We start from the raw sequence: 14,099 nt of genomic DNA on the forward strand, positions 1-14,099 counted from the left end.
TTTTTCCCGTTTAATAAACTCAAATCTCTACTTTTCATTGCATTAGCTTGCTCATTTGAGAAGAATAGCTTTGAGGAATATTAAATGGATAAAATTTAGTTATAAAATTTATTGTAACCTTAAACTACAACCTTATTTAATTTTTTTTTTAATTAGAAATGAATTTTGACAAATTCATCATTAGATTACATCATCTTTTTATATCCTCCATACTTGTAAAATTTTAGAAAATTAAAGATCAATAGCTATGTTATCAATAAATTGTTTAAATTGCAAAATTTTGTAATTTAAAAGTATTCATAAAATAATAAATAATATCCAATTGACGCAAAATTTGACATGTGTATTAAGAGCATAAAGAAACATAAAATTCAACGGTTAGATTTTCAAAATACGTACTAATGTTTATTTTATTAAATAAAGATTTTACCTTAGACTATAACCAATTTACAACTAATTTTATATCTAATTTTTGTCCTATTTATATTTACTTTATTGAGAGGTTGGTAAAACTACACTTTTGAGAGGTTGGATGATGGCTCGTTAAGTTTCATTTGCTTGTTGGGATTGTTGTTAATCGCCGGCATTCAAGGTGCAAATGCAAGAATTAGCTAGATCATTCTTTCCGCATTTGGTTAGCTTGTCCGATCATAGGAAGAAAAAAATACTCAATTTCCATTCCAACAAAAAAATTTCAATCAAGAAAAATGCATTCATTCTAACCTCTACATTCTTCCTATAAAAATAACATGAGTAAAACATAAATAATATTCCATACATCAGTTTGGGAATAAGTTTCTCCAAAATTTTCAAAAATTCTCTGAATCTGTATCCAAGTTGCTACTACTTGGTTTATAATTGATGCTGTCCTCCTCGGGCTCCAAAAAATCAGTTGTTTTTCCATTTTCAGCAACACCACCCTCTTCCAACACATTGAGAGCATGCGAGCTTGATTCGCTGTCATTGATAGATTTCAACAATCTATCACGAGCATCCACAGAGATAACATCCTTAGTCCTGAGCAATTCAAGGAATTCCACTGCTCCCTCCACATCTCCTTTCCCTTTCAAGTACTCCAAACAGGCAGCAAAATTTTCCTGTCTTGGCTTCCACCTAGGTCTACAGGCCGAAATTGCTTCATTCATTGCTTCTACTGCTTTTTCCAGTTGATTAATCAGAATATACCCAGTGGCCAGATGATTATAAGACTTCGCATCAGGCTTTTCCCCTTTCAGTATTACCCGATTCACAAGGGTTTCAGCCTTCTCCAAAAGACCTTTTCTGCAATAATAACCAATTAGAAAGTTAGGAATCCGGATATCATAAGTTAGTTCTCTGGCTTCCCAGTCCTCAAAAATCTCTTCAGCACTTTCAATGTCATCAAGCCTTATCAGTGAGGTTAGGACAGAAATATAGCCCCTATTATATATCTTCTCCTTCTTCTTGTATAACTCCCAAAGTCTTATCACTTCATCTTTCTTGCCTATTGATGCGTATTGAGTGAGAAGGAATTCAAATGCTTTACTCCTCCTTGTGGAATTTACCAACCCCTCCGCTTTCTTAAGCATTTCCAAAGCCTTTTCCTCAATCCCGGCTTTTTTGTACCCATTTGCTGCAACAGCATAAATTGTCCAATTCAAAACGTTTTCAGGATTGGACTCCATCTCTTGGAGAACCTTGTCAATTCCCTCAACATCAGAAGTGGCTGCATATGCGCTGAGCCTGATACCATATGTAAATGCATCAAATTTGATGCCCTTCTCTTCCATTTCGTGCATAAGAGCGTCCAGCTTCTCGTGATTTCCAGTCTGATAATAGAGATTAAGCAAAACATTGAAAGTCAACGGTGTCCTATCCAACCCCAAATCCCTCATCTTCTGCATAACGGCCTCTGCTTTCTCCACATCCCTCACACGGACATATGCATAACAGTTGAGAAGAGCACTATAAACCTCAATACCTCTTAATTTTATGGGAATGTTATTAAAATATTTCTCAGCTTCTTCTATCCCATGAACTTTTGCAATCAAATCCAGACGGATGGCAACATCACGGAATGAAACGTCAAAGTACCTTTTATCAGTCATCCACACAGATACCTGGGAATAAAAGTATTAAATAAGTCAATCAGGAGTTACATTTCTAATAATAGTTTACTAAATGGAGATACCAGTTAACTGATTATCTATATGACAATAATTGAAAAAGTGAAACTCAGTTTTCACAATTCTGAAGATGAAATAACTTATTACTACATGCAAAGTAGCCAGTAACGTTATCATGGGGGTACCCAGATTATGCTTGTTATGAGCTCTCTCCACAGCAAAAATATTTGCTGGCAATTTTTATGCACGTCAACCAGTATGTTGTGGACTCCAATTTGATATATGAGTGACAAAACTGGTTTGCTAGATTAAAAGTGAGACAAACTGAAACTATTCACATAGGGATGACATGCAGGAACAATTGCCAATTCATTTATCTCAAAAACTTTAGTATTTGGACTAACCCACGGTCTCCCAGGCCATATTTAGCACAAATGCTTAATAGTATGTCATAATATACAGGACAAAGGAGCTCATAGCAAAACAGGAGGGCAAAAAAAAGGTATTCCAGCTTTAACAGATTCCTAAAAATGCTAAAACTTGCAAACAGCAAAGAAGGCATCTTAAATCCAAAAGCACACTATGTAGGTGCTGCTACATCCACAGATATTTCCGTACTCCTAATGTAGTTCAAAATAAATAAACCATATTTGCAGATAATGTCTCATCGAGAGAAAGGCCTAAACAAATATCTAATGGAAATATTTTTTGGCACCACCAACACGGGATGCCTTTTAACATAAAGCAAACAATTTTCTTTTCTTCATTGGTAGGGCTTTCATAAGGCTTATTTATGGACTTTATGAGATGATCCCTGAACTCTCCAAACCCTCAAACATATGCCTATTACGCTCCCTCCAAATAGTCCACATCAAACACAATGAAACCATCCAGCACCTCTGGCCTCTAGGACCATATACCATAAACATAAAGGCTTACTAGATCATCCACTAGTAGTAGTAGATGATTGCTATTTGCTAGTAATCATATATCAAATCCAAACCCAGAAAAATAGCTTTAAATCTTCAAAAGTGACACAACAATAGGAAGGCCAATTATCCACCGAGACTTGAATAATCTAATTAATAGTTGATTTTAGGCCGAAATACAATGCTGGTATCTAAAATTTAGCTCATGAGTAATCTTAGTCCTTGAAATTTAAACTTAAAAGTGATCGCTTTTAATCCCTATGGAGTGATGACTTGTTAGATTTTAGTTTGGTCATGTCATCTAACAACTAAAAGCGATCAAACAATTCTACAGACACAACCCAATTCCACAACTTGCTGACTTAGTCATGTCATCTAACAACTAAAAGCGATCAAACAATTCAACAGACACAACCCAATTCCACAACTTGCTGACTTATGCGACTGTGAGTGATCAATCAGAAGTGGTGGGTCTATGTAAACACTATTAGTGAGTAGAAAGTGCCCATCAGTCACAATCGCACACACATCAGCATGTAGTGAAATTGGGTGGTCTAGATTTTTTTTTTTTTTTTTTTTTTTTTTTTTCTGTTTGCTGAATTTTATGGACTAACAGTAACAGTCCTTGATTTTACTAATCAATTTGAAATTTTATTTCTTTTTTCACACATTTCTAACAACAACAAAAGAAAACAGCAATAACTAGAAAAAGAAAACAGAGAAAAAGAAATGGTGAGTTATAGATAGAGACCTCGAGAGCGTGCGTATATCGTTTGAAGCGTCGGAGCTCCTTGATAATGGCAAGTAGGGGTGGTTTGCTGACGGTATGGCCTTCGCTGATCCATTGGTCGAGAATGGGGACGATCGAGACCTTTGGATCTCCGAACGGCGAAATCCGACGGTAGAGACTGCCCAGTGAGTCCCGGGGTTTTGTTAGGGTTGGCGCGGTTGAGTAGTAGAGCGAAACGCCTTGCCCCTGTGGCTGTGAGCTTCGGAGGCCGAAACGAGTGCCCAAGTTTAGAAACGTAGTAGTGATTCGAGGAAGCTTCATGAAGAAGAAGAAGAAAGTGTTTTTAGAATCAAAATGGGAGATTAATTTGAAACACGTTTTTATCTCTAATGTTTTGGTTTGTTTTTCTGTGAGAGGGAAAGAGAAGAGGGAGAGGAGGGTTTAGGCCAACTTAGAGCCACAGCCAAGAGAGTTTCTTTCGAAGCAGCAGTGACGTCGTTTTGGGACGGATAGAGTTATAAATAGACCCCCCAAAAAAAAAAATTTAGGAACACATGAAGTTAGAGTCTTTTAGCTAAAAATTGTAAAATATGGAGTTTATTGGTGTTATAAATACTGTTCAAAGTTATTTGGCAAAATGAGGAGAGAGACTGAATTTTGGCAACACCGTTGCCGAAATTGTAAGAAAAAGTACAAGAGAGAAGAAAGATAAGTGATGTGATGGGGAGGGAGAAAAAATTGAATTTCGGTAATGAGATTACCGAAATTCTTGTCCTGGCCATGGAGTGCCAAGCTCCTGCCCGTGAAGTGCTCAAGTGCATGCTGGGAGGAGTGCCCGAAAAGGGAAACCAATTGTGGCAATGGTATTGCCGAAATTGTAGGGAATTGTGGAGAGAGAAAATATAAATTGTAGTAACCAAGTTGCCGAAAATAGGAAGAAAAAAAAAATTGTGGCAACCAAGTTACCGAAATCTTGGGGAGAAATTTAAAATAAAAAAAAAGTGTTACGTTCACAACATTTTTACAACAAATAATAGGTGATTAGTTGTTGGTTCAAATTTAAACTTAACACTAAAATTATTTTTTTACCCCAATAATAATAACCAGTAACAACCTATCACTTAAAATTTGTTGTAAAAATGATGTGAAAATGTTGCAGACTTATCATTTCCCTTTTTAAAAAAATTGTGACAATTGATTTATGGCAATGTCATTGCCGAAATAGAAGGGAAAAAATTGCGTCAATGACATTGCCGTAATAGGAGGGAAAAATTTAAATTTTTTTCCCTTCTATTTCAATGGCATTGTCGAAATAGAAGGGAAAAAAAAAATTGTGTCAATGATTTGTGGTGATGTGCGCAGGGGTGGGTAATGACAATATGTTTAGTTTAAAACAAAATGTTAGATTGACATATCTGTTTTTATGGGGTGCAATGAGGATCAAATGATATCCATATACAAAGAAGTGTTTTTGGTTCAAAAAAGTTCCAAGAAAGTTGCTTGTACCACCGTTTGACATGCAACTATTATGGGATAATCTAATAAAAAGTCATTCTAGTAAAATCAATTGCCACAATTTTTCCCCCTCTATTTCGGCAACGGCATTGCCACAATTGGTTTCCCTTTAGGCATCCATTTAGCACTAGCACTTCGGGAACTTCACACTCACTTGGGCAGTAGTTTTGGGCAACAGGTTTCGGTAATGAGATTACCGAAATTCAAAATTTTCTCTCTCTTACTTTTTTTTTCTCTCTCATACTTTTGTTAGAATTTCGACAATATCATTGCCCAAATTCACTCTTTTTCCTCAATTTCCTAAATAACTTGGAACAGTACCTATAATGCAAATAAACTCGAAATTCCACAATATTCAACCAAAAGACTCTTAAAGTTATCTATACTTTTTAGCTACTACTTTTTATATGAACTCATCATGTTTTTTCCAACACACTATTGATCACTTTATTTTAAGAAAGGCTGGTCAAATCCGTATAAATTACATATGGAATGTGTAGTGGAACGTCCACTGAAATACCTATGACATGAATAACATGCCCTTAAACATAACCTCTCACAATTACAAAATATTAACATCGTATGTTGCAACAGAGGAAAAAGAAGAGGGAAAAGAAAAAAGAGAACACAATAAAGAAAAGGGAAAGAAAATACTTCACTCATGCATGTTTAGAAATAGAAATAGGAAGGGAGAACAGAAATATGCTTATATTAAAAGAAAATAGGAAATGAGAATAGAAAAAAGATGAATACACACTCGTATCTTTTTATTTCTCTTTTCTTATCTTTGCAAACTAGACAAAAGAAAAAAAAAGTATAATATATATTAGCCTCGTCACACGTGATCCGCATATGTAATGAGGTTTTTTTTTTAGTTTAATATAATTTTTCAATTTGAATTTATCTATTGTTAGTGAGGTTACACAGGAATGGATTTTTAAGAAATTAAAATTTAAGATTTAAAGTGGAGTAAATTATTGGGTTTAGTGTGTGCTAGTTTTTAGGGAAGAAATGTATTAAACGTGAGATATATTTAAATAGAGTGTTCTAATTTTCAGAAATAAAGTTTCTCTTGTATTTTTTTTTTTTTAATTTTTTTAAATTACAATTTTAACCTTATTTTTTATTTTTTAAGAATGAGGATTATGTAATTAGATTATGGGTATTTTTGACATTTTTTAAAGTCATAACTAACTTTATGAATTCTCTTAATATATATATATATACTAGTCTCATCACATGTGTAATGAGGCTCTTTTTTCTTTTTCTTTTTCTTTTTTTGAATTTAATGTAATTTTTCGATTTGAATTTATCTACTATTAATGAGGTTACACAGGAGGAGAATTTTCAAAAACTAAAATTTAGGATTTGAAATAGAGTAAACTGCTGGGTTTAGTGTAAGTTAGTTTTTAAGAAAAAATGTATTAAACATGTGTGAGATATATTTAAATAAAGAGTGTGCTAATTTTTTAGAAAAAAGATTATTTGGTAGTTTTTTTTATATAAAATTTTGTTGAATTACAATTTTAACCCTATTTTTTTATTTTTTAAGAATAAGGATTATCTAATTAGATTAGAGGTATTTTTGACATTTTTTAAAAACCATAACTAACTTTTTGAATCCTCTTAATATATATCTTGTATGAGCATCAGGTATAGGCTTAATCCATTAACCTCTTTATGCTTAAGGTATAGGGCCCAATGCCAAGTTGGGGCCTATATTAATTCGAGGGATCAATGACTAGTTAGGGTCCAATACTAGGTCGATGTCTATATCAGAGGAACAATAGTGCTTTGGGGGAAATCACTTGCCGAGTATTGTTTGGCAACGAGTGCAAGTTTTAAGAGAGTCGCATCAGCTATGGAGAAATGGGTCTCATCTGGTCATGAATATATCCCAGGAGGACCCACCAACATAAAAAAGTCACCCCTCATCATAACGACCCCGCTAAGGGAAGTCTATAAATAAAAGTCAATGGTGTGAGGGAAGGGAGTTGGCAATTTTGGGGAAGGAGAGATACGCGAGAGAAAGGAGAGGAATCATCAAAAAGGGGTAAGCTCAGTGCTACTAAGCTTGAGTCTTCTTGGGAAGCATACATTGTCACATACAGAGTAAAAGAGTACCAATTGGGCCTAAAATATCTTCTCTTGGGCCATTGGGTTGGCTTTGAGAGGTTTCCTTATTGTAAGAAATTCCACACCCCTCAAAAACATGTAAATTAGGAGCCAGAATAAAAAATTCATCCAATACCTTGGGCCTAACACCATGTGTGTGTGTGTGTGTGTGTGTGTGTGTGTTATTTTTATATTTGGATGAAGTTGAGAAAATAAGACAAAAAACTATGGGAAAATATGTGATTTTCAAAGCCAATTGAAAGTAAAAGCTGAAAATTGCTTTATATATCTAACTTTTCTCTTTGTTTTTTGCCAAAATTAGATGAATTATAAACAATGAGTCTAGGTAGAAATGATTCCTTCAGTTTTTGGTCTTTTTCCTTTCTTTCATATCAACCAAGCAGAAGAAACTAAATCCTTTCCTTCAGTTCCCTTCCCTCCTCTTTCAATCGCTTTGAACAATGTAAATATCTCGCCCTCAAGCAAGGGTGCAATCAATTTTTAAAATTCATCACTTGAACTCTCACCTAGCTTGATTATTTAACTGAAAGAGGTAATGTTTTACACTCTAAAATTTGATATCAACTATAATTTCACTCTAGATCTGTGTGTAGATTTAAGTTGTAAAGATATTGTGGGGGGTAAAAAGATCCTGATGGGAACATGGGCCTTTTGGGCCGTGTTAAGGAGGGCCGACCTGACCCTGGGTTTGGAAATTGTTAATACTATGGGTCGGCCCATGCGCCGAGGGTCCGAGGACCCAGCCGAGGGTGAACTTACCCTCGGACTGACACCTGAGAACCCGGGACTTCATGGTACAGGTTAGGGAATGACACGGTCAAGACCAATGGTTAAAAGGGGTGAACCCTTGAATGCCCCAGAAGCACCAGTGTTGAAGAAGTGTCAAAGACAAAGGCTGCTACCTCCACATTAAAGACCCTGCACCTACCACCCTGGCCGCATTAATGGGGAGGTGACACTTAAACAGTGGAAGGGAAACTTCTAGTTACTGTTCAAAGGCACTAAGAAAAGAAATATCTATACTAAGGGAGGAGTTGGGGGCAACACGTGTATAAAGTATTAAGAAGAAGAGTATTTAAGGGAGGACCTAGAACAGAAATGGGGACGGAACTTTTTGTAACCTAAAAAGAAAAAAAGACAAAGAGAGAGAGATAATATAAGAACAGCTCTCGGCTTACGTCCGAGGAGACCTATTTACATTACTCTTTGCTGTTTCCTAATACTGGCAATCTTTAGTTTGTCACTTAATCTTCACTCACTTCTAACCTGGGTTTCAAGCCCACTCTCTACAAATTTTCATTGTTTAAGGCTCATTGGGCCTGAGCCCATAACTTTTCTTGGGTCCAGGTGCAATTGTGCACTTACAGATATCATACAAAATGTGCATTATGTCCCACATCATAAATGTCTCATATAGATTAAGCAAATTACGATGAGCCTCAATTGTGATATTTACATATTTATTTTAGATTTAAAATATAATAGAGATATGAGTAATATTTTTTTTCCTAGTTTTGGCAATAACCATCCATATAGGCTAAAATGGTTAAGATCAAGTCTCGTCAACCAAAAAACTTCATTTGATCTATTCACAACAAAACTGTTATGAAAAGCCTTCCCTTTGAAACTCACGTATAATCATTCAGAAAATCAAATCCCTAGTCATTGACTTCTTCTCCATACCCCTTAAAGCTAGAAAACCTTGTCTTACACATTATCTCATTGGTTGGAAAGCCCCCTAGCAAACTTTTTCAGGCTCAACATTGATGGTTTTGTTCAGGGAAACCTTGGAAGAGCTAAGGCCGCTGGCCTCATTCGTATCAATAGACACAACTGAATAGGAAACTTCACTAGAAGATCAATATGACCCACTATGACTGCTGAGTTATGGGATCTTCGCGATGGCCTTACTCTTGCATAAAAAAATATCAACGTTAAAAAGCTCCTCATTGAGATAGATGCAAAAGTTATGATTGACATTCTCTCTTCACTCCACACCTTGTTAGATTCATCTCACCCTTGCAATGCCCTAAAATCTGTGCTCATCTCCACCACACTTACCATGAAGGGAATCAATGCGTGCACCTATTAGAGTAGGAAGGAAACTTCTCTAATGATAGCTTTGTTTTGTATCCTTCTCCACCATGTATTTTGTTACAGCTTATTGCTTTACTCTTGGGCGTTTCTTTCTTTTGACTTTGTAATTCTTAGTTTCTATTAATTCATTCGTCTTTACAAAAAAAAAATAGGGGGGGGGGGGGGGGGGGGGGGGGGCGGGGGGGGCAGATACTCCACCATGTACATTACCTGGTACATATATATATACTGCTTTTGATAAAAGAGATTCCGCATTATCTGCTTTCTTTCAGCATAAAATGACAAAAGATGATGGCTCCTATCCTTTGAAACATAATAGGAGCAATATGATTGATGCTCTCACTATTTGTCTAGCTAGTACAAAGGCCCTAATTGATGCTGCTCTCACTATTTGTCTGGCCTGCACAACAGCCAAAATGCTACAATATTTACTCTTAGTGAAAGTTTCAATTATTGTTCTGCTTGCTCCTTCAGCATAAAATGCCAAAAGATGATGGCTGAAATGCTCCTGCTTGTGATGATTTGAAAAAAGAAAAGTTACTGTTCACAATTACTGTTTACTACGATTTTACCTATTTAAGGGAGATGTCTCTTATGCTGAAACTAGAATTCTCTAGAGCTCTCTTTAGGAATACTCTTCTCGTACCTGACGAGTGTGTGTGTGTGTATATATACATATATACATATATATATATATATATATATATATATTTTTCACAAGTTTAGAGTAAAACTTAAGTCGACCTGTCAAGATAATGACAAATGTCCAAAAGTAGACACATGTTATCATTTTGACGAACCAATGCGCCTAGATACTAAATTCAAGCCAAGTCCTTCCCATTTGTTTGGAAACAAGGAGAGAAATTTAAAAATTGTATAAACTGCCATCATTCACATCACAAGGGATACAAAATAAGAATGCGGCTAACCCAATTTAGCAACAGATAGGAACAAGCTGAATAGGTCAAATCAAGAGTGCCCCATCCCTATCCCGTTCCCTATTTGGGAGGAGAACAAGATAGGTTGAAAGTATCTTGCCATCTCTAACAACGCCAAATTCAACATTAATTAAAAAGATAAAGACGGGGGAGAAACGGGAGAGGCAATAATCAGAGTGCAAAAAGAGAAACAAAAGCAAGCGCTTTTGGAGCTAATAAAAAAATATACACACGTACGAAGCCAACATGTGATAGGACTAGAAAACCAAGTCCCAACCCGTTACCTCTTTGAAACAGTGTCAACCCAGTCAGGGCGGGCAAGTTGGGGTCGAATAGGATGTAGAATTCTTACCATTCTTCATTAAGATTTGAACGAGAATGTCAATATCTCGGAATAAATCTTGTAAATTTCATTATTTGGTTATGTTGGGATAATATAGACTACCGTCCACCCAAAAATAACAACCAAGAACAATCCAGATTACCGTCCACCCAAAATGAGTCTATAAACAAAATGACGGAAACATAACACTTGCACACATACGAAAACAGATAATGTGCTGTGAAACCAAATGCACCAAAATCGTTAAAGTTGAAAAATATCCATAATGAGCCTATGAAGCGTAAAGCTTTTGAAAGCAAATACTGTCTTCAGTGCATCCTCAATATTCATGAATATAGATATTAACCTCAAACTAAATTTAAGTAAATCTCACCAACCAAAAAAACCTCCCCAACTATCATGTTCAATAGTACAAAAAGAAAGGAACAAAACTCTTTCTCGAGTCATTGAGATATCTATTCCAGTCCCTCAACGATTAGCCTTGGCAACCCTCTCAATCTCATCCTTCTTCTTTATGGCATAGCTGAACATGCAAAGGACAAATTCAGTAAGTCACAGTCAGGAAAATAAAGTCACAAATTTGAAAATTGCAAAGAGAAATGAAAAGAGAAGGAATGTACAGTTATAGCTTATATTAAAGAAGACCAAAAAAAATTATCACAAATAGGAAAAAAGGGGAATAACTAGGTCCTTATTTACCTGTTGGAGGAACCCTTTGCAGCATTAATAAGTTCATCGGCCAAGCATTCGGCAATTGTCTTAATGTTTCTGAATGCAGATTCACGTGCACCAGTAGTAAGGAGATAGATTGCCTGATTCACACGACGCAGTGGGGAAATATCAACAGCCTGACGCCTAACAACTCCCGCAGAGCCAATACGGGTGGCATCTTCACGAGGACCACTGCCATGGACAAAATATTCAAAAGAATGTTAACATATCAACAGCAAGTCTGCAATAGTCTACATTGCACAAGCATGCCGTCCATTCATATTTTATATTTAGACTGAAAGTACCGTTCATATTCTCAATTAGTATTTTGCAAAGTAAGCACTTTTGGGCAAACTAGTTGACCCTCAAAATATTACTCCTCACAGGACAAAAAAAAAATAATACTCCATCATTACCATACCTGTTGATCACAGCATCAACAATAACTTGGATGGGATTCTGATCAGTTAGCAAGTGAATGATTTCCATCGCATGTTTAATAATCCTGACAGCCATAAGTTTCTTTCCATTGTTTCTCCCGTGCATCATCAGAGAATTAGTAAGCCTCTCCACTATTGGACACTGAGCTTTCCTGAAACGCTTTGCTGAGTATCTTCCAGCAGTGTGAGGAACATAGGTAGCATGCTTGGCAGGTACCACTCCGATGTAATCAGCTAGTGAAATGTCTGACATCTGTATGGCAGAAAAAAAATGACAAATCAAAACCAAAATGTTGGTCAGACACACCCACAACAGCAATTAAAATATAGTCTCAAATTGGGAGTATACAAGAGATGCAGTAGGTAAAAATGGGGTGACCCAGGTTACCATCACAGGAAGTAAATAAGTAAAACAAAATAACCAACCACCTTTGTCATTAACAGATACAATATAACACCTAAGAATGCAGACCAGAAACAAGAAATCAATGCTTAAGAGATAAAATCAAATGATTAACTAGCACAACAGAGAAAAACGAAATGCTCTTTGGATAAATGAAACCCTCTTTCAATCAAAACCTAGCTGAAAGCAAAACTACACAGGAATTCACAACGCATTAAAGGCAAAACCTAGTGAAAATCCATAACACGCTAAGACCCATGATATTTTACCTAAATAAAAACACTAAATGAATTTGTAGTAGACATGCCAAGCATAAAGTGATTCACAAATAACAACTTCTGAAATTTACAGAAGCAAATGTAGCTTACACATTACAAAAACCACTTGGTCTTACACAGATATTTCGCAAATTAATAGATTCAAGTACAAACACATGACGAAAGCACTGTTCCAACAATATTTCTTTCACAACTATACCAATCAGGAAAATGCTAATCAGTAGATCTGAACCAAATGTCACATAACATAATCTATCAAAAATTAAATGGGGTCTAATATTGATTCTAGCAATAACAATTTCTTATTAAAAAAAAAATCCTATTTTCAAACAAGAGAACACATTTTTCACTTTTCTAGATTTCATTGAGTAACAAGTTGAGGACCCAAACAAAGAAATCACAGGAAAAGCAAAACAAGCAATGGGATTTGAGTGAATAAAATAATAAGACTTGGAAAGAAGGGTTTATATACCGAAATATCTTCGAAGCTCCAGCGGTTGAAGAGCTTGACATCGTTGTGAGGCTGTAGGGGTTCCAGAACGACGGCAGCCGCCGGTTCAGTAGGAGGAGGAGGCGCCATCACTTCGGCCATGGCTACCTGTGCACAAACGTGAAGGTATTACAAACAGAGCCAAAAAATTACAGAAAATCGGAGAAAGTGAGGGTGAGAGAGAGATTTACGATTTGGTCAGAGAGGAAGAGTGAAGCTAAACCCTAGAGGGAGCGGCTGCGCTTAGATATCTCTCTCTGGGACGACAATGGGAAATGAACAAAACCTAGTTTTTCAGTATTTATAGGGGCACTGGTTTAGGGTTTAAAGGGTTTGCTGGTGCGGACGACTGATCTGGTAAAGTATCCACGTGCAGGTCACGTGACATTGGTTTTTTTTTTTTTTTTTTTTTCTCTTTTTATTTAGCATTTAAAAAATATACATTAGTCACCTTCTTAAAAAAAAAAAAAAAAACTAATATAATTATGAAAAATACTACTTTCACAACATTTTTACAATTAATTTTAGCCGATAGGTTTTTACAGATTATTAATTTGAGCCCACTACTAAAATTACTTTGTTAGTAGTATAATTATTGAAAATTTGAAATTATTTTGGCACATATACAATAGACCATGGAGGGGATCTTATATTCTTGATTATGATTTGTGAAAAATTAGCATTCTTTTTTACTTAATATTAATAATTTCATTAAACGTTAGTTCATAAATTTTTTTTAAAAAGTGTGTAAATGTTAAGAATTTTGTAATTTAATTATTACTTTTTGGTATTTTTAACCAAAAAATTTTAAGATTTAAATCCTTGCTTGCCTAATTATTGAATTCTTAAAAAAAAATCACAATACAATTTTATTTCTTTAATTTATTTAAACATAGAATTATAGATTATTACGAGCACGAAAATTTTGAAATGAGGATTGACATTATTTCTTGAAACAGGAAAGGTTAAAATTTAAAATATTTG

The 14,099-nt window shown here is 35.4% G+C and overlaps 2 protein-coding genes across 2 annotated transcripts; both read right to left on the bottom strand.

The window, feature by feature from the left end:
* Positions 1-653: 653 nt before the first annotated feature.
* Positions 654-4,243, bottom strand: LOC142609419 (pentatricopeptide repeat-containing protein At2g20710, mitochondrial-like). The gene is made up of 2 exons (XM_075781002.1): positions 3,786-4,243; positions 654-2,099 (listed from the first exon to the last, which is right to left on the bottom strand). The coding sequence occupies exons 1-2, from the start codon at positions 4,083-4,085 to the stop codon at positions 810-812; spliced, it is 1,590 nt and encodes a 529-aa protein (XP_075637117.1). The 5' UTR covers positions 4,086-4,243; the 3' UTR covers positions 654-809.
* A 6,765-nt stretch (positions 4,244-11,008) lies between these two features.
* Positions 11,009-13,432, bottom strand: LOC142610702 (small ribosomal subunit protein uS7). Its single transcript, XM_075782607.1, has 5 exons — positions 13,307-13,432; positions 13,098-13,223; positions 11,926-12,197; positions 11,493-11,696; positions 11,009-11,316 (listed from the first exon to the last, which is right to left on the bottom strand). Exons 2-5 carry the CDS (start codon positions 13,215-13,217, stop codon positions 11,262-11,264), a joined length of 651 nt encoding a protein of 216 aa, XP_075638722.1. The 5' UTR covers positions 13,218-13,223; positions 13,307-13,432; the 3' UTR covers positions 11,009-11,261.
* Positions 13,433-14,099: the final 667 nt, after the last annotated feature.

Source organism: Castanea sativa, chromosome 9 (genome assembly GCF_040712315.1).
Source record: "Castanea sativa cultivar Marrone di Chiusa Pesio chromosome 9, ASM4071231v1".
Classification (NCBI taxonomy): Eukaryota; Viridiplantae; Streptophyta; class Magnoliopsida; order Fagales; family Fagaceae; genus Castanea; species Castanea sativa.